Source organism: Vitis vinifera, chromosome 2 (assembly GCF_030704535.1).
Source record: "Vitis vinifera cultivar Pinot Noir 40024 chromosome 2, ASM3070453v1".
Lineage (NCBI taxonomy): Eukaryota > Viridiplantae > Streptophyta > Magnoliopsida > Vitales > Vitaceae > Vitis > Vitis vinifera.
The window spans coordinates 5,912,572-5,937,743 of NC_081806.1; the positions used below are offsets into that span (position 1 = coordinate 5,912,572).

At 33.6% G+C, this 25,172-nt stretch overlaps 2 protein-coding genes across 4 annotated transcripts; one reads left to right on the forward strand and one right to left on the reverse strand.

Annotated features, from left to right (window-relative positions):
- The first annotated feature begins 6,406 nt into the window (after positions 1-6,406).
- LOC100853058 (pentatricopeptide repeat-containing protein At5g47360) lies at positions 6,407-14,049 on the forward strand. 3 transcript variants are annotated; one of them, XM_010664261.3, is made up of 4 exons: positions 6,407-6,578; positions 6,677-8,757; positions 13,161-13,369; positions 13,535-14,049. In XM_010664261.3, the coding sequence occupies exon 2, from the start codon at positions 7,010-7,012 to the stop codon at positions 8,450-8,452; it is 1,443 nt and encodes a 480-aa protein (XP_010662563.2). In that variant the 5' UTR covers positions 6,407-6,578; positions 6,677-7,009; the 3' UTR covers positions 8,453-8,757; positions 13,161-13,369; positions 13,535-14,049. The 3 variants fall into 3 exon arrangements, with proteins under 3 accessions (XP_010662563.2, XP_010662561.2, XP_010662569.2); XM_010664259.3 differs by having other exon boundaries at positions 6,718-8,757; XM_010664267.3 differs by having other exon boundaries at positions 6,722-8,757.
- Positions 14,050-14,156: 107 nt separating this feature from the next.
- Positions 14,157-24,606, reverse strand: LOC100249424 (uncharacterized). The gene is made up of 12 exons (XM_002269749.4): positions 24,305-24,606; positions 22,760-22,844; positions 21,798-21,849; positions 21,685-21,705; positions 21,540-21,593; positions 20,006-20,056; positions 17,107-17,169; positions 16,168-16,233; positions 15,943-15,981; positions 15,336-15,458; positions 15,106-15,198; positions 14,157-14,631 (listed from the first exon to the last, which is right to left on the reverse strand). The coding sequence occupies exons 1-12, from the start codon at positions 24,390-24,392 to the stop codon at positions 14,410-14,412; spliced, it is 957 nt and encodes a 318-aa protein (XP_002269785.4). The 5' UTR covers positions 24,393-24,606; the 3' UTR covers positions 14,157-14,409.
- Positions 24,607-25,172: the final 566 nt, after the last annotated feature.

The following is a 25,172-nucleotide window of genomic DNA, read 5'->3' on the forward strand; positions in this document are numbered from 1 at the left end:
TCAAACGAGCTTCTCCTTGCACAAAAGGATGTCCAAACAAGTGGTCCGGACACGCCCTTCTGAAGCTTAAGTAAAAAAGGAATAATGATAGATTAAATTCTTTCGAATGGCTCTATATGCACGTACATTTTTCATGCTTCTCATAGGGCTTTTATAGAGCGAATGACACCATTGTCATAGCGCTAACGATGCCTTCATGCCTTTTCTGTGATGGTGGTTGCCATTAGAATGGAAATTAAGGCTTAGCAAGAGGGTTAACGCCATCATTTCTGCGCGTATTGGACAATCATACCAAATAAAATCCGTTGACTAGTGTCATCAGCTGGCTAGCGATCAAGAGTCTCGGACCATATAGTTGAATTTGCATTTACATTTGTCAATGTCGTAGATTGCACGTATCAATTAGTAGACATTGACTTTCAAACGTAAATGTCGTATAGGTCGTTACTCAGACACTGGATATGATTATCCGTTTGCTCAATGTTTGGAGTCTCCGATTGTGTTGGTTAATCCGTCTAGAGATTTCAGTTGACATGGTCTGTCAATTCCGTCTGACTCTCAGAAAGTAGGGAAACTTTTTCCTCTTGTGCTAGACGGAGTTTGTTTTGGCTCAAAATGATAGATTTAAACGGATCATCTACTTCTTTTGATGGACCAAGGGTTTTTGATTTGGGGGATGACACGTGGAGGAAAGCCCCTCACAAAATATGGTAATAATAAAATTTTTAAATCATAAAATTGAGATAAAGATGCAAAAGGAGCATTCACTTTGGACATTCTCTGATATTCTTTGTTCGGACAGACAAATACCCACTCAACTGAAGGAGGATGTAATTATTCATGTCACATTTTCCAATCTTTTCCATTCATAGTTATTTTGTATCCTTTTATAAAATTTTATATATTTAAAAAATTAAAATCAATACACAACACCTATATTTGTCTTAGGAAAAACCAACTCTTAATTTCCACCGTTAAAAGTATACAAAAAAATATGAAATCATTTGATAAAATTATAATGAGACTATAATACAAAGCAATCGACACGAAACACTAAACACTAGAACCTAAATTTATACTCAACATAATTTGATTGATTGCACATTTTGGTTGGGTACCTCTTTTTTACTATTGACCCTTTATTTTATATTTATTTTTTTTATTTGATTGTAATACTTAATGGAAAGTGAAACCAATCAAGTCATATAATGTGTATACTTAAATCTCATTATTTTATACCTCGAGTCTAAATTTTATGTACTTTCACTAATAGAGATCAGGAGTTTTGTAGGTGCATTTTCAACACTTTTTTTTTTACATTTATTTTTTACTAACAATATAGTTAAAAATACATATTATATTTATTTCCTTGGCAATATGTTAAAAATTAACAACATCAAATTTATGGAATATCGCTTTAGAATCACTTTCACTATTCAAATTTTATACTATGTGGAATTGTTCAACATAATCCATTTTTGAATAACTAAAGAAGTTTATTTCAATGCTATATTTGGAAAATAGGTAATTTCAAAAATATAATTAATATAATATAATCATAAAATGTGCCTATACCCTTATTAAAATAAGAACAAAAAATGTTATATCATGGAATAAGTAACCATTATACTTATCAATTTAGGAGAAGAACATTACATTTAATTCTATTTATAAATATAATTTGAAAATTTTAAATTTAAAACACTAATTATTGCCATTTTGCAAAATAAAACTTTCTAAAAATATATTAAAATTAAAAAAACCTTTAATATTCAAAGAAAAATAATAAAATATTAAGATAAAAAAATAGAACCAAATAAAAAAGGAAGGAATTAATTAAGACTTAAACATTGTATACACAAGTAATATTAAGATAATGATTTCTTAACAAAAAAGAGGAAATTATGAAAAAAAAAAAAAACAAAGATAAAGAAGTGATGAGTTTTAAGCTCCGCTAAGTTTTTTAAAATTTTATTTTTTTAGTTTATCTTTTAATTTTAATTGTTATTTTATAATGAAAGAAAACTAATATTAATAAAGAATTAAAACACCTTTCAAATGATTATAAAGATTTCAATTTAAATCATACTTAATTTTTCTTTAAATAAATAAATAAATGAAATAATTAATTGTGAAAAAAGATTTTGCTTTTTACATCATTATTTTTATTTTGCCCTTTTAATTTACTTTTGATTTTAATTATAAATTTTATTTTTATTTAATTTTTAATTCAAATAATATAATTTTTATTCAAATAAGAAATGTTAAATTGTTTGGATGCCCACATTTTTTATTTTTCACTTAAAAAGATTACCGTGATTTGTTTAGAGGAATTTAATTTAATTTAATTTCACCAAATTAATTTTCCATAATTACAATTAAAGAAATAATAAACCATGGTTTTAAAAATCGAACAAACCGGACGGTTCAATTAATTTTTATTTTTATTTTTATTTTTTATAGCACCAAAACGACGTCATTTTGAAGGATATAAAAGTACCTTCCAAACCCTCTCTCAGTCCAAACTGCAATAGTTGTCGCCCAGCCTGCCCCCAACATGTCACGACAGCTCTCACTGACAACCTGGAAGTCTTGCAAAACCTCCCTTCACCGGCCGTTACAACGTCGCCTCTTCTTCGCTGTACCGTTGCAAGACCCCCCTACCCCGCGCTGTAAAGCCCCCACCTGGCCTACTCCAACCAGTAGCTGCAATTGCAAAGGTATGATATTTCATTATTTTGAAATTTATTTTTTATGTTTAATAATTAACATACAAATTTTAATTTATTTATAATTTATTACACATTTTAATTTATAAATTTTAGGTAAATTTACCCATTGATTCATCCTAAGTAAGATGTAACCCCTGCCTTCATTTCGACTTAGATGTTAGGTTTCATTGGTGCATGGTTTACTGAAATAAAATTTTTTGTTGTCTACAATCCATTGTTGAGGAGTTGGATACAAATTTTAAAATATTGTGACGTGGAATGAGCATGAGAAAGTCTGGGATTGGTCCGTTATTTTGATTCAAATTAAGAGTGAAATCTGGTGAAATTTTAAACTCATGATGTATGCAACCCCTGATTGATGGACTATTTTCAAGATGAAGTAAATAAAGCGTGAGATTTGACTGAGCATGTGGGTTATGGTGGCAAGATATAAATTTTCAATTTTCAAATGTTCACAAAGCCCCCCTACCCCGGTTGTGGTGACAACAATTTATAAATTTTAGATAAATGTTTGATTTGAAAATAAATTTCTCATTTTTTCAATTGTTGATGACTTAATTATAAATCATTAAATTGTTGATGACTTTCATTCTCTATATTAATGTGGGATTTTTGTTACTAATTTGATAGAGAAATAAAAAATGAAATCAAACTTGACCCCATCCTCTGGTCAAGATTCAACTACCAATTCACAAACAACTAAAAGTAAGATCGATCCTGCATGGGAGCATGTTTCTGAAGAAAGATATGCAAATGGAAGGAAAACTCTTATTTGTTTGTATTGTAAAAAGATTGCAAAAGGTGGGGGTATTCATAAAATGAAACAACATCTTGCTGGAGTGAAAGGAGATATTGGTCCATGTAAATCGATTCCTCCTGATGTTAGATTTCAAATGAAAAATTCTTTGCAAGAGTTTTTGAATTCCAAGAAAGGAACCCAAGAAGCATATGGATATAGAAATCCTTATGGTCCTAATGTGTCACAATTTGAAAGGGATATGACAGAAGGTGAATAAGAAGTTCAAGAAATGCAAAGTCCTATGGCAGCTAGTAGTGGAAAAAGAAAAAAAAATCAACAATGGATAAGTATTTTGTACCAAGAAATACTCAATGAGCTCAACCTTCCATGAGGAGTGTATTAGTTGAGAAATAAGCTATTTACATATATGACAGTTGGGAGATTCTTTTATGATGCATGCATTCCTACTAATGCTATGAATTTGTTATACTTTAAGCCAATGTTGGATGTTATATTTACAATTGGTCCTAGATATAAGGGTCCAAATTTCATTAGCTACGGCTTAATCTTTTAAAAGATGTCAAGAAAGAAGTTCAATTACTTGTGGATTCTTATCCTGCAATTTGGGCAAAAATTGGGTGTACAATAATGGGTGATGGTTGGACAAATAATAGACAAAGAACACTCGTAAACTTCCTTGTGTATTGTCCTGAAAGAATATCGTTTGTGAAATTTGTTGATGCTTCAGACATTGTCAAGGATGCAACTAATTTATTTATGTTATTTGATGAGGTGATTGAATGGGTGGGTCCACTCAATATAGTTTATATAGTGACTGATAATGCAACAAATTATGTGACTGTAGGGAGATTGATTTCTCATAAGCATGAACATATCAATTAGTCACCTTGTGCAACTCATTGTCTTAATTTGATCTTTAAGGATATTGGTAAGATGGACCATGTTGCTGAACTTGTAAGATGTGCATCAAAGACGACAATTTTTGTGTATAATCATGTTACTTTGTTAAGTTGGTTGAGAAAAAAAGACGGATGGACAGAGATTCTCCAATCTAGTGCAACTTGTTTTACTATTACACATTCATTGCACTCAAGAGTCTTCATGATCATAAACATGACTTGCAAGATTTGGTGACTAGTAAGTTATTTGTGGACTATGGATATTCAAAAAATAATAAAAGCAAAGTTGCAGTTTCCATCATCTTGGATAATAGATTTTGGAATGATTATTTGATTGTTGTGAATCTTATGTCTCCACTAATGTGCTTATTGCGTATTGTTGATTGTGATGAGAGGTCTTCAATGGGATATGTGTATGAAGACATGTATAAGATTCATTTGGGCATCAAGAAATTGTTTAACTACAACAAAATACTATACAAGCCTTATACAAAGTTTATAAAGCAACGTTGGGATCAATAATTAAAGAAAAACATTCATTCAGCAGCTTATTGGTTGAATCCATGTTTCCAATATCATCAGAAAAACTTTTGTAATAAGCCAATTGTTATTGGAGGTGTCATGAATGTTATTGATCAGAAAGTTCGGAAAGGCAAGCTTGATACAATGAATTAAATGAAGTTGTTTCGTGATCGATTGAGAAGTTTTGGAAGAGACCTTGCTTATTCTTCATGTGAAGTACTTCAACTTGGTAAAAGATTATTTTCATTTATTAGTGTGTTTGTTATTTTTCATTAGTTACTTAATATTTAATATTTTAAACTGGCTAATGTTTTTTTTCTTCTTCTTATTTTTAATGTGAAAATGGTAACTAGATGAATGGTGGAGGTTACATGGATACGGTGCACCACATTTGCAAAAGTTGGCCATTCAAATATTGAGCCAAACTGCATCGTCTTCTGGATGTGAGATGAATTGGAGTGTCATTGAACGTATACACACCAAAAGAAGGAATAGATTGGAACATTAAAGGCTTAATGATCTTGTATACGTTCATTGCAATTTGCAGCTAAAAAATCAATATAAATGCTTTCTTAGTTGTTTTGAATTTAAATTCTTTTATTCACAATTATGAATAATTATATGCTTTTCTTTTTTAAGTTCTATAACAAAAAAATAATCTATGATCCCATTGACTATGCATGCATTGACGAACAATTTTTTGATAATTGATGAGAATCAACCAGTAGAGTTAGATGTTGAAGAATTGGAAAATCTTCTATATGAAAAAAGGTCAATTTCAATAAATAAAGTGTAAAGTTCGAGTTCTCACATTTGTTAGTATAATATTTAAACTTATAAAAGTTCAATAATTTTATTTTTTTTCTTCAAAAATGATTTCTTGTTGATATATATTCAATATTTTTGTAAATGATGAGGATGGTGGTGACGTGGCTATAGAAGGGTTTGATGAGGAGAACTTTGGTTTTCCATATGCTCATTTTCAATCTCCATATTCTAATTTCCAAAATGAATGAAGATATGAATTTTATATTTATTAGTATGCAAAAATCTTCATATTCAAACATTGATATGTTATATTTTGAGTAACTATTTAAGTGTTGTAGTTGACATTTATATTATTTATTATGGACAATGTGTTAAGTTAACAACTTTTTGATAATTTGGTTATTATAGGATAACAATGGTTGATTATTTGATAAATATTGAGTTTATTGATATTATGAATGTATAACATCTTATATTGTGTTATAGATTCTCAAACAAAGTAGAATTTATTAATTTTTTAATTTTTAATAGTATATAAAATAATAAAATATATATTTACGACGTCATTAATTCGACCATGAACCGATAATTTATTAATTTGTAATAATATATAAAATAATAAAATATATATTTACACGTCATCAGTGTTGGTCTGGTTAGTAAACACGTAACTTTTTCGGTTCATAACTTTTTCGGTTCAATGATCGGTCCGGGTATGAAAATATTGTAATAAACTATTTTTTCTCAACATTATAATGAACTCATTTCATTTGGATTTCGTTGTATTTGGATTTGGATCCAAACGCGGCGTCACTCGTTTGCAGATGAAGCATTGTTTGGGTCATGCTCTGTTTGGTTGCCGGGAAAGCTGACAATCGAGACAAAGACGAGCCGACGGTAAGATTATTGAATTCTGATTCTCTTTTGATTTTTTTTCTTCTCCTCACTTTTCCTCTGCATCCAAACAGAGGATTTGATTGAATTTGTGTTGCTAGGTATTTGTAGTTCGTCGTCTGATGGATGATTTTGTTATTAGATAGGGAAAACAGTAGCGAGGGGTGGAACCAAGGAGTTGGTGGAGGCACTGCAGCCCGAAAAATGCGAGAATAATTAGAGAAAAGGACAAGCAGGATCCAGACTTCGTACATTGCTTCATCATCAAAACCTAGGGTTAGGGTTTTCCAGATACTTCTCCTTTTCGATATTCTGCCGCTTCAAATATATTTCCATCCAATGTGGCGGTAAAAGTATTGTTCTGTTAAACAGTACTTTTTACAGACGAATTTTTCGGGTCCGTTGAAGTCTCCACTTTTAGGGATCAAAACCTAATGCTTATCTGCAAATCAATGGCATTTTCTTCAGTCTCTCGATTACTGCCATACTCAATTCGCCACAAAAACCCTAACTTCTCAACTGCGCTGTCACCTGCGGAGAAATACTACACCCACCTGCAGAAATATGGGGATAATATCGAGAAAACCCTACCTGCGGTGAGGGCTAAATTAGACTCTTCATGTGTCAATGAGGTCTTAAATAGATGTTCCCTAACTCAGTCTCAACTGGGTCTTCGGTTTTTCATATGGGCTGGTGTCCAATCATATTATAGACACAGTTCATATTTGTATAGCAAAGCTTGTGAACTATTCAGAATTAATCAAAATCCAAGAGCCATTATTGATGTTATAGAAGCTTATAGAGTGGAGGGGACTGTGGTTAGTGTCAAGACATTTAATGTGGTTTTGCATCTATTGAGGGAAGCAAAGCTTGCTGATGAGGCATTATGGATATTGAAGAAAATGGCAGAATTTAATATAAGGGCTGACACTGTTGCGTATAACAGTGTTATACGTCTGTTTTGTGAGAAAGGTGATATGGATTTGGCTGCAGGATTGATGAAAGAGATGGGTTTAATTGATCTTTATCCTAATATGATTACTTATGTCACCATGATTAAAGGGTTCTGTAATGTGGGTCGGTTGGAGGATGCTTGTAAGTTGTTTAAGGTTATGAAAGGACATGGGTGCTCGCCCAATGTGGTCGTGTACACTGTGATTCTTGATGGGGTTTGTAGATTTGGGAGTTTGGAAAGAGCTTTGGAGTTGTTAGGGGAGATGGAGAAAGAGAGTGGTGATTGTAGTCCCAATGTTGTTACATATACATCTATGATTCAGAGTTGTTGTGAGAAGGGTAAGTTGATGGAGGCATTGGAGATTTTGGATCGAATGAGAGCTTGTGGGTGTGCTCCAAATCGGGTCACAGTTAGTATTTTGATGAAGGGGTTTTGTGCAGAGGGGCGTGTAGAGGAGGCTTTTAAATTAATTGATAAAGTTGTTGCTGGAGGTAATGTATCATACGGTGAGTGCTATAGTTCTCTTATTGTGTCATTGGTAGGGAATAAAAACCTTCAGGAGGCAGAGAAGCTCTTTAGGAGGATGTTAGCAAATGCTGTGAAGCCTGATGGTTTGGCATGTGGCACTTTGATAAAGGCGCTTTGTTTGGAGGGACGGGTCTTGGATGGGTTTCACTTATTTGATGAATTTGAGAATATGGAAGGATTGTCATACCTTGATTCTGATATTTATTCCATTCTTTTAGTTGGACTCTCTCAAAAAAGGCATTCGGTAGAAGCTGTGAAACTAGCACGGTTAATGGTTGATAGAGGAATTCAACTGAAGACTCCTTACTTTGACAGTATAGTTGAACACCTGAAGGAATCTGGAGACAAGGAGATAGTAATGTATTTGTCTCGTATTTTTTTTGATAGGCAATAAGGTGATGTTAAATAAAAGGTCATTTCATGGTTGTCTTGGAGTCATTCAGGTAAATAAAGGAAAAACCATTTTTTTTTGTATCATTATTGGGGAAATTGAGTGGATGTGAAAATCTCAGTGTTTTATGTTAATCCTATATACATGGTTTATTTTGGTGGTTTGGTTTTGCGTGGTGGGTTCCATTTTGTGGTGGTGATGCGATGTGTTGGGGGTAGTGCACACACTTCTGTACCCTGGCTCTGCTTTACAATGTTCTTTGGAATAAGATTCAAGCAAACTTCTGGTGGTGTGATAGGTTTGATGAGGTAAATTTTATTTTACATTTCTTTTTCTAGTCTTCATGTATTTGTTTTGTTTGTATTCTGACTTTTGTTCATCCAAGTGAGTTTTTAGTTTGGTTTGAAAATTGGAAATCAGGCACTAGAACTTCAGTACTGAATCAGTGGTATTTAACACGTTAGACTATTATGCGGAACCAAAGAACTTGTTGGGTAATATAAAGGATTTTGTATTTGTCAGATGGGTCTGGAGGATTTCTCATCCTTCTTTGTACTTACTATTTCAATGCAACGAAATAATTGTTTTCGAATAAGAAAGAAAAAAAAAAAAAAAGAAAGCTTGTTGGAAATACCACATGAATATGATGTCTTAAAGCCTCAACTGCTGAGTTGTTCTAAATCAGTGTCAAGCAAGTTTCTCTAACTGAAAATCTGAAGCTTTTTAATTTATTTTTTTAATTGCTACAACCATTTTGCAGCACCAAACACACAAAATCACACTACCCTTTATTTATTAATTTATTTAAAATTTTCATTGAATAGTATGTCTATTGTATGAGCTCAGCAAAATACATCACAGGACAAACAAGCATGCAATGGACAGGATAAAAATTGAGAGGTCAAAACCATGTATTTTTTGTTTTATCATACGAAGACATATTCTTTGTGTCACATCCCATTTCAACATGGTTTCTTGTTTGAACAAAAGCATACATCCAACAGAGGTTGGATGCGTGGAGAAGATATTGTCCTTTATGCAAATGTTGGATGTGTAATGGGATCAGGAAATAACGCTAATGCTCAATTCCTTTGCCACCTGATGTGATAATAGTATTTTATTTTGGGTTGGTAGTTTTTTCATAATGCATTTCAAGTTTATTGTTAGATTTAACTAAGGGGTTTTGCATTCTAGATGAGTTATGAATTGAGTGAAAGATTAAATCAGCCAATTGTTCTCACCACATGACAAATAGAAAGACAGCAAAGCAATTTTATCAATATTACTATCTCTCAGTGCCTTAGAGAGCAAAGCGGCTGATTTAAAATCTAATTGGACTAATGGTAAGAACGTTTAATGTTTTGTATCATGAATTGTGTTAATTTTTTTATTTTTTATTTTATTGCCTGATTGTATGGAAATTTTGTTATTTTTAACTTAATTTGATTGGTTAATGCTTGTTCAAGGCTTTTGGTTTTTCAAGTTTACTCGTGATCTTCCATTATACTTGTTTATATATATTATGTATATATTGCTTTCTCATTTGTATTTTTATTTACTTGCTGTCTTTTTGTCATTACCTTTTTTTCGCAGCTGTGTTTTTCATGTGCAGGATTAATTGTTTTTCTAGCTACATCATAGGTCGTTAGGTTGGGATTTTTTTGTAGGTCAATGGGATTTGAGGACAGTTATGTGCTAATGAAAAATCCATTGTTTACATTTTCTGCTCATAGATTATTTGCAAATAAGGTTATGTTTGTTGTTAAAATTGTTTTTATTTCCACACTAATTGTTCACATATTTTTATGTGACTAGTATGTGCTTAGTTTTGTAGCGATGGCATTCTTCTAGTTCAAGCACTGGGATCTCATTAGAAATCTCTAAGAAACCCTGAGGGTTTGTTAGATCTGTTATTGTGAAAATGAAGCTAATATTTATATGGTGCCAACCAAGCTTCTTTTCTAATATATCAATTTTCAGTTCATACTTCTTGGTGCTGTTCTGTTTATGTCTGATGTTTTGTGCCTAAAGTGGCTTGGTGGTCATGGAGTGGTCAGAATAAATGAGATGTAAAGACTTTGGTTGTGATATCTCTATGTCTTGTGAGTGTTCTGTTATTGGTTGATCCAAGTTCATTGTGGCTTAGTTGCTTTCTTCTCCTCATCATGGATAACCTGTTACTGGGTTGATGTGATTTGTGTTCACTAAAGCAAAATGATGGAGAGAGTCATTATGCTAGTGGTTCTTTTAGTCCTTTCAATTTTTTTTTATTTTTTATTTGTTAATTCTTTTAGTCCCTTTGATTAGGAATAAATTGGGTGATCAATATTAGTAATTACTTGGGAAGAAATGTTTAGCGATTAGTCACTGTAACTTGTATCTTAGCAAGGCATTGTTTATGTACTTTTAACGTTATTATGCTTGGAAGTAAAGTTTTTTTTCATCTTTGGAGGCCCTATTTCCAGGGCTCAATTGTTTGAGGGCTAGGATTAATCGTTATAGGTTTATGCATGTTTGGAAATCCTAGGATTACCTGGGTGCTCTCTCTTTCTCTTCTGGGCTTGAATCCAAATTTCTATTGCTTGGTTTTTGTCAATGCTAGCCCTTCTGTTGGTTAGCAGGCAGCAAATAATTGGATAGCGATATTGTTTCTGTTCTTAATTTTTTTGAGCATGTATTCTGTGGAGATCTTATAACTTCAGTGCTAGTATCATGTTTGGACTCGCTATGGTTTCAGATTATTCCAGATCCCAATTTTAATGGGATGCTTTTTCTCTAAGATTTATACTAGTAAAATTGAATTATGTAAGCTTGTTGTTTTTCTGGTTCTATTGGAATAGGAGCTTTATTGGATGAGTTTAGATGTTGGTCCTGCAGATAAAATGATATAGGTTCTCCATTGTTTTCAGCATATGAATTCTGGTTTGGGTATCATTGTTTGCTGCATTCTTTTGGCCTTTTCAATTTCATGCCAAGTTATTCATTTTGTTATTGTGTGTATTATTGTCATACAATAACTTTTGACAGGCTCATGATGTTTGATAAATTAGTGATCCCTAGAGTAATCTTCTCTGTGCCATAATTAAGTGATATATGCTAACTGTTGAGCTCTTTCATAGTAATTATCCTTTGGAAGTTGCTTTAGCCTGCTTTGGGCATTGGCAATAACAAATGTCATGTTATGTCTAGCATAACAAATATCATTTTGTTAAAATAGATAATAAACCAGTATCATGCTTCATTTTTTGTTTTTTTGTGGTGATCAGAAACAAAATATATATTGATAACAGTAATGTTCAAGAGAAGGATGAGAGGTCCTTCCCACAAAATACAAAACCTGATCAAACCAGTATCATGCTATTTAATATGCCAATTTCTAGATTTTGTTGATAGTTATGTCCTTTGCAGTTTGTTTTGAATGCTCAGGATTATTTTAGGCCATAACAAATATTACATTATCTAACTGAAATTTAGCCTCACATCAGGGAGGCATGTGCTATAATTTTCATTCAGTTGTAGGTTCTGAATCGTGATACAAACTCAGGTTTCAGTTTATGAATGTACCCAACTGGATAATATCCTTGGAGCATATGTCGGAGATATGCTTTACCCAGTTGGATAATTATATTATTGGAGCGTATGTAGAAGATATAATTTTCAAGTAGGGAATCCTTGCATTGAAAGCTCATTTCGTTGTCAGCATCCTATCTTTTACATTTTTTATACTCATCACTTGCAAATAGAAGAACTGGACCAAACCTTAGATATCTGCCTTGTTAAAAAAAATTCAAATTTGGATGTTTGAATGATGTCATTTTGGATTTTGGGTAGTCCTTCCTTGTAGTTCATATTATAGAAGATGAAACAAAACTTATCAAAAAAAATATTACAGAATAGGAAACAAAGGAGAATAGAAGAGAAAGTATTGTTCCTTCCTAAGATCTGAGAGAGCAAATGTCGATCTCCTTCTACACCAAGGATGCCTAGAAACTCTAAATGCAAGTAGAAACATACTAAAACTCATCCTGATCAATACATAAACATACTATAGAAACATACCATGACTCAAGTTATTTCCCTAAATCACAAAACTTAAAAAATTTATAATACAGCAATATTCTTAAAAGTAGATTCTAATAATTCTAGCCTACTAAATAAATGACTTGGCTTGTCATTTGGTGTGACCCCTGACAAATTAGACATGTCAAGGGCCACTGAGGTTGCTGCAGCAGCTTTGTTGATAAATACTTGGGGTATGAGGCTAAGGTATAAATTGTTAGCATTTACAAACAAAAACCAGCTATTGTCACATATCATGTATTCTCAACTAATTTTTGCATGCTGATTGCTCTTGCTACTTGGTGTATGTTCTGTTTTCCTTTTTCTGCTAGTCAACAAGCTTGTGGATAGGGAATTTGAATGTTGTGGTCCAGCTGTTCTTCACGGTTTCTTTAGCAGGAAGCGTTTTTTAATGATTTTGTAATCATCAAAGTTTGTGTCCCTGTGCTTTTCGTTATTTTTATTTCATGACCTGATCTTTCTTTTGTTTCCTGAAGAGGGGAAGTTTAATTGGGCTGTATTCACTGTAGAGCTGGTGACGCTACAGTGCAACAAGTATCATTAGTTAACTGGTCTTGTGATGCTAAGAAAGCCTTTAATGAACTTATCAATCAATGTCTCTGCAATATTTCTGAGGTTTCTCTTTTTGCAGATGCAGCACAAATGATGCCTGATGCTGCATACAATGTCTGCAGTCAATCCACCAAGGATGCTCCTGACCTCTTCCCAATGGCAGGCATGCCTGACTTGATGTTGGCAAGAGATTGTATTCTCCCCTCATTCTCTGGAAGTTGGGGCAAGAAATGCAGGCATTCCTGCTTTTTGTCATTGAGCTTGGAGGATTTTCTACAACTTCATTTAGTATGTTAAACGACAACACACTCATTCCATTGACACATTGATCATTCCCATGTGGCCCTTGAGGCCTGGCTCCGATGGTTGGGGCTTAAAGTGGAGATAGGGATAGGGATGGGAGAGGCTCCAGCTACATTATTCTAAGCTTCTTTTTGTTTGTTGCCCTTGCAGGCTATCCAGCAATACTATCATCTCAAGGTGAAAGACTGGGACCAATCTATTTATGAAAACCGCAGTTGCCTTAGTTCCATGAGTTCTGGTGGCATTCGATGATGGCTCTATAGTTCTGGTGACTAGAGTAGGATCAGGCAGGACCAAGTCTTGAAGAATGAGGTCTGCAGGAAACAAGATGTGGTCAGATTTAAGCATTGTTTGCAGGGGTGCAAGTTATGGGCATGCAGGTCTGACTCAAAGATTTTGGAGGACGAAGTTGGGCGGGGAGGGATGGCAGGGCTGATCAACTGGGTGGACTCACTGTGGATGTCATATCCACTGAGAAATATTGCCGAACTTCCCCATAAGATGTTTGACACATTTCTGTTTTCTTGTTACCGTTTTGATACCATATTAAATGGCAAATAAATTTCACCAGAAGTTTAGATGAGTATTTTTTCCCATTTTCTTGTTTTTGTTCTGTAAATTAAGATGTTCTGTCTCGAAATAAAATGAAGAAAAATGTTCTCATATTTCCTGCTTGTTTCTTGAAATCTTTCCAGTTCCAGTGGAATCTCTGCAAAATTAGAAACAGAAATTGGCTTCCCGCAAATAATCAATGTTAGAAACGCATATCACAGCAGATAACATGTTCTTATGAACAGACTTGTGATTTCAATTATCATGGTATGGTACTACATTGTAACAATTCCATATGCCTATGGCTAAAACAAGCTTCATCAAGCATTGCAAGGCACAGGAAAAGAACAGATCTAAAGTTATTGCATACTTATAAATTGCCATCAAACTGACTTTGCAGTCATGCATTTGTAGATTGTGGTTCATAGAACTTAAATCAAGTGTTCATCAATGATTTATCCTCTGGGACCTGGTTATTTCCCTAAGAGATTCTTGATCCAGGAAGGCAACCAATGTGATGATGAATATCTAGTGATCACCTCAGCTGATGCCTTTTCTTCCAGGTAAGGCACCACGTACTGTTTCATGTCGCTGTGGGAGATCCCCAGATGATTTCCTGGAACACTGATGTACTTAACCCTTCCGGCATCATCCAAGGTTTTCAAACCAATCCAGTCCTCAGTGTAAAGCTTTGTCTGCCCAGATGAAAACATGTCAGAAAACTAAGATGGCATATAAAATTACAACATAAAAGTATCTTCTAATACCAGACTACCTTTTACAAGATTCTAATACATGAGAATCATTACTTCTATTATTGAGCAACCACATAGTAGCCTTAAAACCTTTAAATGACTATAATTTAGTGGTCTGTGTCTGCTATGGATTTTGTTCACAATGCTGCCAACCAGTTTGATTGTCCACCTTCAGAAGTTCAGATTAGATGACATGGACTGTTATCAGTCTCTTGTTACAATCCGGTGGTTCTCTTCCCTCCATAATTTGAATTTATACCTTCAGTAAATGGCCCAAGCAGTAACCAACTAGAATCATCATCCAAAATATTTTCGATTGTTTGAGTTCAATTCCTTTAGACATACATTTTTTCCCTTCGCTTCTAAGAGCTGTTGTAACACCAGTCACCAAAATTAATTTTTCAAATGCAATACCTGTTGTGGAGGCAGAACTGGTTCAAAGGCCCCGTCTGGGTAATATCCAAACCAAGAGGTTTCTTTAGGTATCAAAACAGTGTCCTGCTCAAACTGTAGAGAAACCAATATGATAAGGTGGCAAATATAAATATTCTTGAACAGCTAAACCTACATAAATTGAGTAAAGAGAACAATAATCTGAGGACTAAGAGAGTTATAGTAAGGGAGAAAAAGCTCTTTCAACTCACCATGATAAGAACCAAATTCTCTAAGCTACTGAAACGTTCCTTGTAAGTTGAATTCCTCTCATCAGGGAGTTCATTATTAAGCTTTGGTAGAAATCTACATTTTTCCAGATACTTGGGGATATCCTGGAAGAGAAAGTTGATTATTATTTTTTTGATCTCAACAATTAGTTCCAAGAGAATAAAGCGATTATAACAGGCATAAGTTCATTAATACAACATATAACACATCTGATCAAGGCCAGGGCTATCCTGGCATGACACATCTGGATTCCAGATGGGTGGGGAGTAGGTTGCAGTTCAAGAAAACTGTTATGCAAAGCCCAAAACCCTACCCAACAGATAAAACACCCACCCACCCCCCAAGAATGGGAGGAAATTGGATATCTAGGGGAAAATCAATCAACAAAATATAAATAGATAAGCATAATTTGTTCCCATGACTATAATATCCTAAAATAAATTAAATAAAAAACAACTAGAATGAAACAAGCTGTTAACTTTCGAATGATTGTATGATTGTAGAGGCTTCATGAATAAACTAATAACAACAGAGCATGCAGTAGAATTTGAAATCATCTCCTGCACTCCGTTAAGTTATTTTACTCACATTTGGTAGTTTAAGATAACCACTGGGAGCCAAATGAGTCTGCATTCCACAAATCAAAGTTTGTCAAACCTTGTTAGAGGCAAAAGAATCAGAAACAGAATCAGAACAAGCATATTTTAGTGAAAAGACAGACAATTGTCTTCAACTAAGAAGTTGCAATGCTACAAAAATCTCAACTGCCAATGATGCTGTAAAATTAAAGAAAGCTCAAAGGCAGACGTATACTTGGACATAGTCGCTGTAGATCTGTGATTTGATCAGGTTGTCTGCAATGATGCAGAAAACGCCAGACTGCAAAAGGAGAAATTCCTAGCATATTAACAGAGCTCGAGATTGGGAAAAATGAAATTTTAATAACATTGTTACCAGGTCCTTCTATGCATGCAAATCTAAGATCACTGCTATAGTAATCATTGATTCAAGACACATATCCATGTTGAATTGAACTAGCCAAAAATTTCCAAGTGATACATTGTATAAAAGGGCAATTCCTCATTAAAAAATACAAGGCCATTTTAGGTGGACTGCATTGTAGAAATATCAGCAATAACTTGTAAGCATTACAATCATCCTCCAGTATCACAGAACTATCATATGACAGTGGTACAATATCATATGATAACATTGTAAATCTGGGAAGGATTCCTCATCCTTCTCATGCACTTGCTTTGTCCATTTCTAATACATTCTTTTTTCTGATAAAAAATAAATAGCCAGTCCTTCGAGGGTTGTACTTCATGGACAAAATTTGAATCATGTAATAAAATTTTAGTGTCGATCACACTCTTGAGCAAAATAGATTTAAACAGCATGGGCTCGGTTGATTATGGCTTGTGATAAGAGTGGAACAATGTGAGACATGCTGTGCCCCCAATTTATTGGATAAAAGCACAGAAGAAAACAATTATCCAGTCCATCTATGGAAACAGTGTTGCTTGTTGCTCATCATCCATATGCATTTGAAAAGCCTTTGTAACTATCTCTAGTTTTTCTTTAGGTAAATTGTATTCCAAGTAGTTTACAAGTTGCAGTTAACTTATTCCAAAAAAATCTTATTTTCCCATCCCTTTTTTGGATAGACTAACCTCATTTCCCAATCTTTAACCAAGCAGTTTTAGAATTCATCACGCATGATATGATAATGATGACCACAAAAGCACTTACCCCACAAAGAGGGACAGAAGCAGTACCAGCATGAGGTCCTGCTAATGAGACAAAGTTCTTAACCTGTTGCAATGATTGGGAACGAAAAAAATTGAATGCAATCTTGAATTCACAAACTGAAGGCAGGAAAATGTATCCATATAATTAAAAGAATGGTGATAAAATGGAAAAAAAAAAGTGCAAAAAGCAATGAACAATACTTCACAAACAATCAAGCATTAATAGTCTTACAAAAAACGACATGCTGTTTGGCCTTCGCCCAAGTTGGTTGGATTTAAATTGTTGGTCTATTACCAAATAGCTTAAACTTTTGGGTTAAATTGGTGTAACTTAACATGGTATTAGAGCATTGGTTCATGGGAGGCCGTAAGTTCAGGTCTCACTGATGTTATTCTCTATTTATTTAGCCCACATGCAAACCAAAAAAGGCTGATCATGAGGCAGAAGATTAGAGCTTTAGACTAAGCTGAATGATATACACCATGGGTTTATTACCTAAAAGCTTAAGCCATTGGGTCAAATTCACAGTTTAACATATACCATTAGTGTGTTATGAAGAATACCAAATACTGGAGAATTCATGATAGTAAATAGGAAGAAGCCTCTCACTCAAAGGCTCTGCATAATGGCATTAATCAATGGTACCTCTAAACTGCAATTTGATGGATCCCTCTAAAATACATACTATGAGTTCAGTGAATACCTGATCAGATGAAAGCCAACATCCAACTAAATCACACTTCATAATCTTTTCCAAAAAACATAGAGAAACTGTCTGGAGCTTAGTATCATCTGATATAATTAAGTTGGTCAAGAGTTGTCAAAAGTGGTATAGGTTCATGAAAAACAGGATGCTTTTTATGGATCTAAATGATAATTAGTCAAAAGAGAATTGAAAGCACCATATAGTGGTTTTCAATTAGAAGTTCAACTGTAATAAACATCATCTGAATTTTGATTGGTTTAATTCATGGTTCCAGGAAGCTCCTCAAAAGGTGATGCTCCCATTCAAGAACTGCAATTTCATGACTTCTACTTAGAAACTAGTTAGATTCAAAGTTTCCCTGTGACAAGCTAGCAAGGATTGTGATAGAAGCTTGAATTTCCTTAAAAGGGTTCAAACTCTCTAGAAGCTCAAATACTTTCATCTACAAATTAGCTTATCACCTGGGAAACATTATAATATATTCCTCTCTTTTCATAATATAGATACTCAAGATAATGATATTCACAAATTTTATTACTATTTGAACCATGTGCAAGAAAAGCTAAATCCATTTACTTGCCATGGGCTACAAGAATGATTAGATGACTGTAATGCATCTAGTCATCAATCGAGGCTATTCTTTTCTTTTCCTTGATTGCACCACATTTATACTGTATCAGACACATGACTGTCTCAAAATTTTTTTCCTTCAATATAATTGGTATTTGAAGATCATGCAACATGACAAATGCACTTATCCACTCTATTTGTTACACTTTAACCCAATGAACAATATATTCTTCCCCTCATATTCCTTTCACTCATTACCAGATGGTTGAATAGGCACATCAAAACAATCACCACTGAGACTAACCTGGTCATCTCACTGTATCGTCATTTATACTCATTATTTTACAAATATTAACCTAAAAATTCTACATTCTAAAGAATCTTCCCATCATTCTAGCTTAGAATTTATGCCTACTTGGTTTTAATCAATTAAAACAAGACTATTAGTAAACAAGAAATACCACAAGACTTCCATTTGAATATGTTCAGAACTAATAAGTAACTGATATAAAAAGGATAAGGACTCATTGCTGACTTGTAAAATGAGCTTAGTGTGAATTGTGATTAATAATTCACTTGTACATGCTCCACATGTTCTTGTACTAGTTACTGCACCATCATCCTTAGTCCTTCATAACATAAATATATCAAGTTGATGCCTCCTTTGCTAATGTCCATCATATCATCCCTCTAGCACCTTTTTTCCATAAATTTATCAACTCATATGATTATATGTATATATATATATATATATATATATGAGTTGAAAATACCACGTATATGCCTTTCTCTCCTTTTCAAACCCTTTGATGATTTGCTTAGGAGAAAAGATTTTTCCATGATTGATTTCCCTAACATAAAACCAAACTAGTTTTCTCAGACTATTGTTTAACTGCTTAATCTTTGCCCAATCATTCTACTAGTTATAGTACAGTGCATAAGTTTGGTACCAAGAAAATTTGTGAACTTCAAACATTAGCTCCATTTTCCATTGGGCCAAAATAAATAGGAAAAAGGAATCTTGATTATTTAATCATCACTGTTCATGATTTTTAGGTAAATAACATTGGATCCAATTGATACAAAACCTAAGCTATTACTGGAGCTTGCTCCTTGTCCTAGGGCCACTCATCCTGCCTTGTAACTGTGATTGAAACATCAAGGGTGATGGAGATGTAGGGTGTTTGTGTACAATGAGGGCAATGCTTACACTTGCATGACATAGCAATTGATGGCAACATCTCTCTCTGTCTGTCACACACACGCAAGCATGCGCACACACACCCACACCCACAAACTTTTCTCTGTAGGTGGATAGAAGGATATCTATATGAAACATGGTACACTGTCATAGTTCAAAGTTCATCCATTTTACCCCATTCATTGCAGTTGATTTTACTTTTTTCCAATTGCCTAGTGCTACTAAACATATTTGAGAAAATCTCTCACATGGATGCCAACATATATAGTCTAAACTCGTCCATGAAAAACGTGTGTAGGTAGTCCTTAAAAAAATGAAGGTTTTGCAAATTTATCCAGGAAAAAGTGTCTGAGTAGCTCATTGAATAATTAACTGAAAAGGAAGAAAACACTGAACCAGCAAAGTTTTAAGCTCATTCTTACAGGTGGTCCTCCATCGCAGAACTCAACAACACCTCGACCTATCAAGTTACCCTGTAATACGAAAACAAAAGATCAGAGTGAGAGCCAGCATCCATAAAGCCACCTGAGCGTTATAACTCAAAAATATGGAATAAAGAGTGGAGACATTAATATGCTAGCGGTAAGAAAATTAGAAAACCATCCAAAATGAATATATGAACATTCTTTATGAACATATGCTAGATAACAGCAGGTCTAATAACCATGGCAACAGCAACAAGAATTAAGATGCATTTGAGCTTAACTGCATGGTCCACTTCATCCACAATCAGAACCAACCAGAAATACGAAGTTGTGCTGGAGAAATTATACAGTAAAATCATCCTTAGCTAATGCCATAATAAAGATGTATCATCAGAAATCTTGAACATGTGTTTAATTGAGAGTTCATTTGATGTTAGAAAATGGATGTTGAGACAGTGAGGCAGTATCAGAATGTAAGAAACTACAAATATGAATTTTGTAAATCACACTTCTCCATCTTGGCAAGTCCCTGCCAGCCTGTATTTCATCAGAGAAGTTGTATCACAAAAATTATGGATAACATTTGTGATTTATGTGATATTTACATATATTGTACAAGGAAAAGGCTGATTAAATTGGTCACCTCTTTTTCCCTTTGATTAGAAACTAAATTTTGATAGTTCTAAACACTATGAGATTTCAGCACTTCCAGACCCAAAGTGGGTTGAAAGAAACTAGGTTCAGCCATATCCCATCAACATGACTCCTCTGTTTCATAAGGCAAGAATTCCTGTCCATTAATTGGGCCCACAAGTACTCATTGAATGGATTTTTTGGGTTAATCACCATCAGTAAGCGGCCTCTAAAACACCATCTGGAATGTAGCTATCCTTTGTAAGTTCAATGTTGCATTCCGGAAGAATACCCAAGGCAGGTGTTTAAGAAATCCATTTTTAGCTTATTTAAGACAAGGCTCCATATCCCATCAGTTCTTTTTAGATTTTTCAACAAGGTTTGAAAATTGTACCATATGGTATAATGCAAGTTTACTCTTTTCATTGAGTGAAGAAAGCACTAATGTGGTGGCTTTCCCCATCAATCACCTTCATTAGGAGTACAAGGAAAATAATGAACTGCATTTAAAAGGGTATCCGTGCAAGGTGCATTCAAAGCCACCAACATGAGTAAGGGGGTAACAAGTAATTGGTTCTGTGAACTAAGGGGGTCTATATATATATCGTTCTTCAGTGAAACAGTAGTAATTGAAAGATTCTTTTTACTAGTGACTAAAAAGTTCCATTTTAAATGAGAGATGTCTGTAACATCCAACCATCACAATGAGTCGACTCTTAAATTTTCACATGGGAGTTCCAAGGACAGTTACTTTTATGTCAAAAAAGTTTTAGTTGTAAAATTATTTGGAAAAGATGGGATATTAAGCAGTGCCTAAAGCTTAGATGAAACATGTTGAATTACAAATTTAATGTACAAAAAAATAAAAAAATGAAAATTTGCAATCCTCATTAATCACCTGGGAGAGACCAACTATGTTGTAACCGCCTCTAAGTTCTTCCATTTCCTTCACCTATATGTTTTATACAGAACTTATCAGAGACAAGAAAACCTTTAAAGGTCTTGCCAGCAAGAAAACTAAAATTACCACACTGCTTCACCACCTTGTTGCAAACAATTTCTGCCTGCAAAAGATGACACAGTTCAAATTGCAATCAGATGATGAAAAACAATGCTTCAAAAATAATGAGCCAATTAGTTTCTATTGTGTTCTTACCTGTTCCTTCATTGGAATAAACCAGGAATCCCATGTTCCGTCTCCAACTTCTCTACAGAGAGGAAAAGAAGTAAAGGAATAACATTATATATGCTAAAGAATATACCAACACTATCAATTTACTTCAGAACATACAACATAAGGGTGAACACTATTTTTGCAGACTGTTAATAAAACTTTAATATAGAAAGGAAACAAAATAGATGAAATCATGATTACATAATTGCATATTAGAATTATGTATTCAGATGAATGGTTTTACTAAGTTCTTGATAAATTATTTAAGTGGATAAGTCAATTTAAACTGGATAGTTAAAATAGATTTAAAAACAGGAATAGAAATTCAATGCAGAATCTTTTGCAATTATCAGTCACAAAATAAAACCACTCCATAAGAGATAAATGCAGTTGGATTTCCCCTTCTCTTAGATCGAGTTTTGTTTCTGATGCTGAAATCATGATCCTTTCAAAGTGAAACCGAATATTGTGTGCATCCATTTTTAGATTGCTCTATAAGCAGTGTTTTTCATTTTTAAACACAGATTCAGTTCACAACAGGTTTAACAGACTGTTAAATAGTATGCCATTAAAAAAATGAAAGTTTCTGTTAATATATCTTTTGCTTGCCTATAAAAAAAAAAAACAAAAACAAAAACAAACTTGAAGACTGTGAGATTGACATATAAGTAGACCTACTTCTAAGATAAAGATCTCAATGGAATACACGAGCAGACCTTCAAGACTTGTGCTAAAAATTGCATCAAGTAATAGTTTATCGTCTTGTTATTGATGTTGTTATTATGTTATTATCATTTCACATAAATAATAGCAAGCCACATAACCCAAAACGCAAGTTGTTTGGATAGGGATCAGCCTTCACAAACTAAGTTTAGAGTCAGACATCCAGTATGCATGCTATTACTACCTTAAACAAAACAAAGTATACAACTATACAGACATACACACAATATCCTTCAGAGTTGGAGAAGTTCCTTAGTAGCTCAGTGAACTGTTTAACTCCTTTGTTGGAGCATTGATCTCCAATTCCTGCCATAGATTGGTTATTAGAAAGTATGATTTCAAATAGAAAAGATAATTAAATTGAATTAGAAAGAAAAGAGTAAAAAGTCAATCTAAATCTACTATTGCAGTTAATAAATATAGGAAACTGAGCATAGTACTGCTGGGAAAGACAATAGGTCAACCCAAAGAAATAATCCACAAACAACATTTCACCACAGGAAATACAAGAAGTCAACTGAAAAACAACTTGATCAGATACTTTGAGGCAAGAATACCCTTAATCAATTTCCAAAGTATAAGAATTCAGAGCAGGAATCATACTGCAATCAATATGAATAACAAAGTAGGTATCGTTGTCAGACAAGCTGAGACTTCTAGGGACAATAATCAAATCGTGTTTTGGATGTCAAATGGAGCTTGACTTAGTCCATTATATTGCACACAGAAGGACTGCACAAATTGGTGACATAATATGGACTATGGAGACACATATCATGAAATAAAGTAAAGCTAAGAGAAGGAAATAGGATCTATAGATATCATAGAAAATACGGTGGACTCACTATCATATATAAAACACAATGCACCGACTTGACTTCCGTAGAACATTTCAATTCCAAATGCTCCAGCAATATATCTTCAATTTTAATTTAACCAAAAGTTATCTACCATGATATGATTCAACTGCAAAACTATCCATTGGTATATCTGGCATATAAATTCAACAAATAATCCACAGCTAAGTTGGAAATTTTGTCCAATAAGTTCTAACCATCAAGTAAAGGTTTGGAATCGAAGGTAGCATTACTTTATAATTGGAGAACCTTAAGACACAGATGAATGTAAGACATCTTGTGATTTGTGGTAGACGCACCACTGCAATGAGATGCAACTTGCAAAACTCCTGTACTGTGTTCAGACCCTTCTACATTACTTGCTATACCTTTTTCCCTCAATCAAGCATCTAAATTATATCAATTTATGAGCATAACAATCATTAAATATTCGGGCCAAATTGAGGGCCCTTTTCTGTGTTATGCAAATGCGAGCTCCTCCTGACAGTGGATCATTGTAACTTCATTATGCGAGGGACCGGGAAGCATGAGGATTTTTCTCAAGACAATGTCCTCATGTCACTACTCTACCAGGCCAGAACGAATTTCATCTTTCAAACCCACTGCTATTACAGCAAAATCCCAACCCAGTTCATTGCAATTTCCATGGTCAAATTCATGAGAACTACACAAACACATACACACTCAATACATAAACATCAGTATGAAGCAAATATAGAAAGAATCCATAGTAGATAGTTCATTCCCTTTTCAACCTTGAAAATACAATCACAAAATCAACAGTCCATATTGGAACAGAGTCTTCAATCAACCATACAACAATAAGCATTGAAAGCTTTAGCTTAAAGAAACAATATTATCAATTAAAAAAAAAAAAAACAATCATGCTTAAGAAAAAGGAAAAGTTACCATGGAGTACAATGAAAGGAATGGAATATGATAATTGGAAAATGATGAAGAAGCTGAGCAAGATTGTGAAAGATGGAGAGGAACCCATGATTGATTCCTCCTAACGGGAATGGGTTTTCGTGGGCTTTTGAGGTTTCCAGCAACTTTTGCAGAAATCGATGAGGAGACAGACACCCAACTGCTAAGAGTCAGGCACCAATTAGATTTTGGTTGGACTTTCAGTTACGGGATTAGGATTAAGATCCTCTGCAGTCCTACGGAGTTCTTACGGTTCAGTGAACTGTAGCTTGCAACGTAGGCAAAATTATCGTTATTGCTTATTATCATTGGTTATCATTTTTAAGATTGTGAAGTCTGACCCATTATCCAACGTTCCAATGGATCAAATCCATTTATCCTTCACATCAATCAACATACTATTGGATTATTTGATTGAGTTTCTTCATGGAATTGGATTGTATGATTGAATTTCTTTGAGGGTGGGCAAATCCTTTTGGCTTCATTCAACAATTATTCATTTATTATAGAAATTTCAAATTTGTTAGGCTTATTTATTTTATACATTAACAAATAAAGAAAATATGGAAAATAAGGTTTAATAGATAGGTTATTTAAATTTGTTATAAAATGGAAAATAAATATGGAAAAATAATAGGAATTTTTAGTAAATAAAAGGAAGAATAATATGTATTAAGAAATAAATAAATAAGGAAAAAAATGCACATGACATGATAGGAATTTTTAGTAAATAATTTTTTATATAGAAAGGTAGGAAAATATATACTAAATAATAAATAAATATAAAAAATACAAAGTGTAGATTGTAGTAGATAAATTATTTATGGTCAGTAATTATTTTTAAAAATAA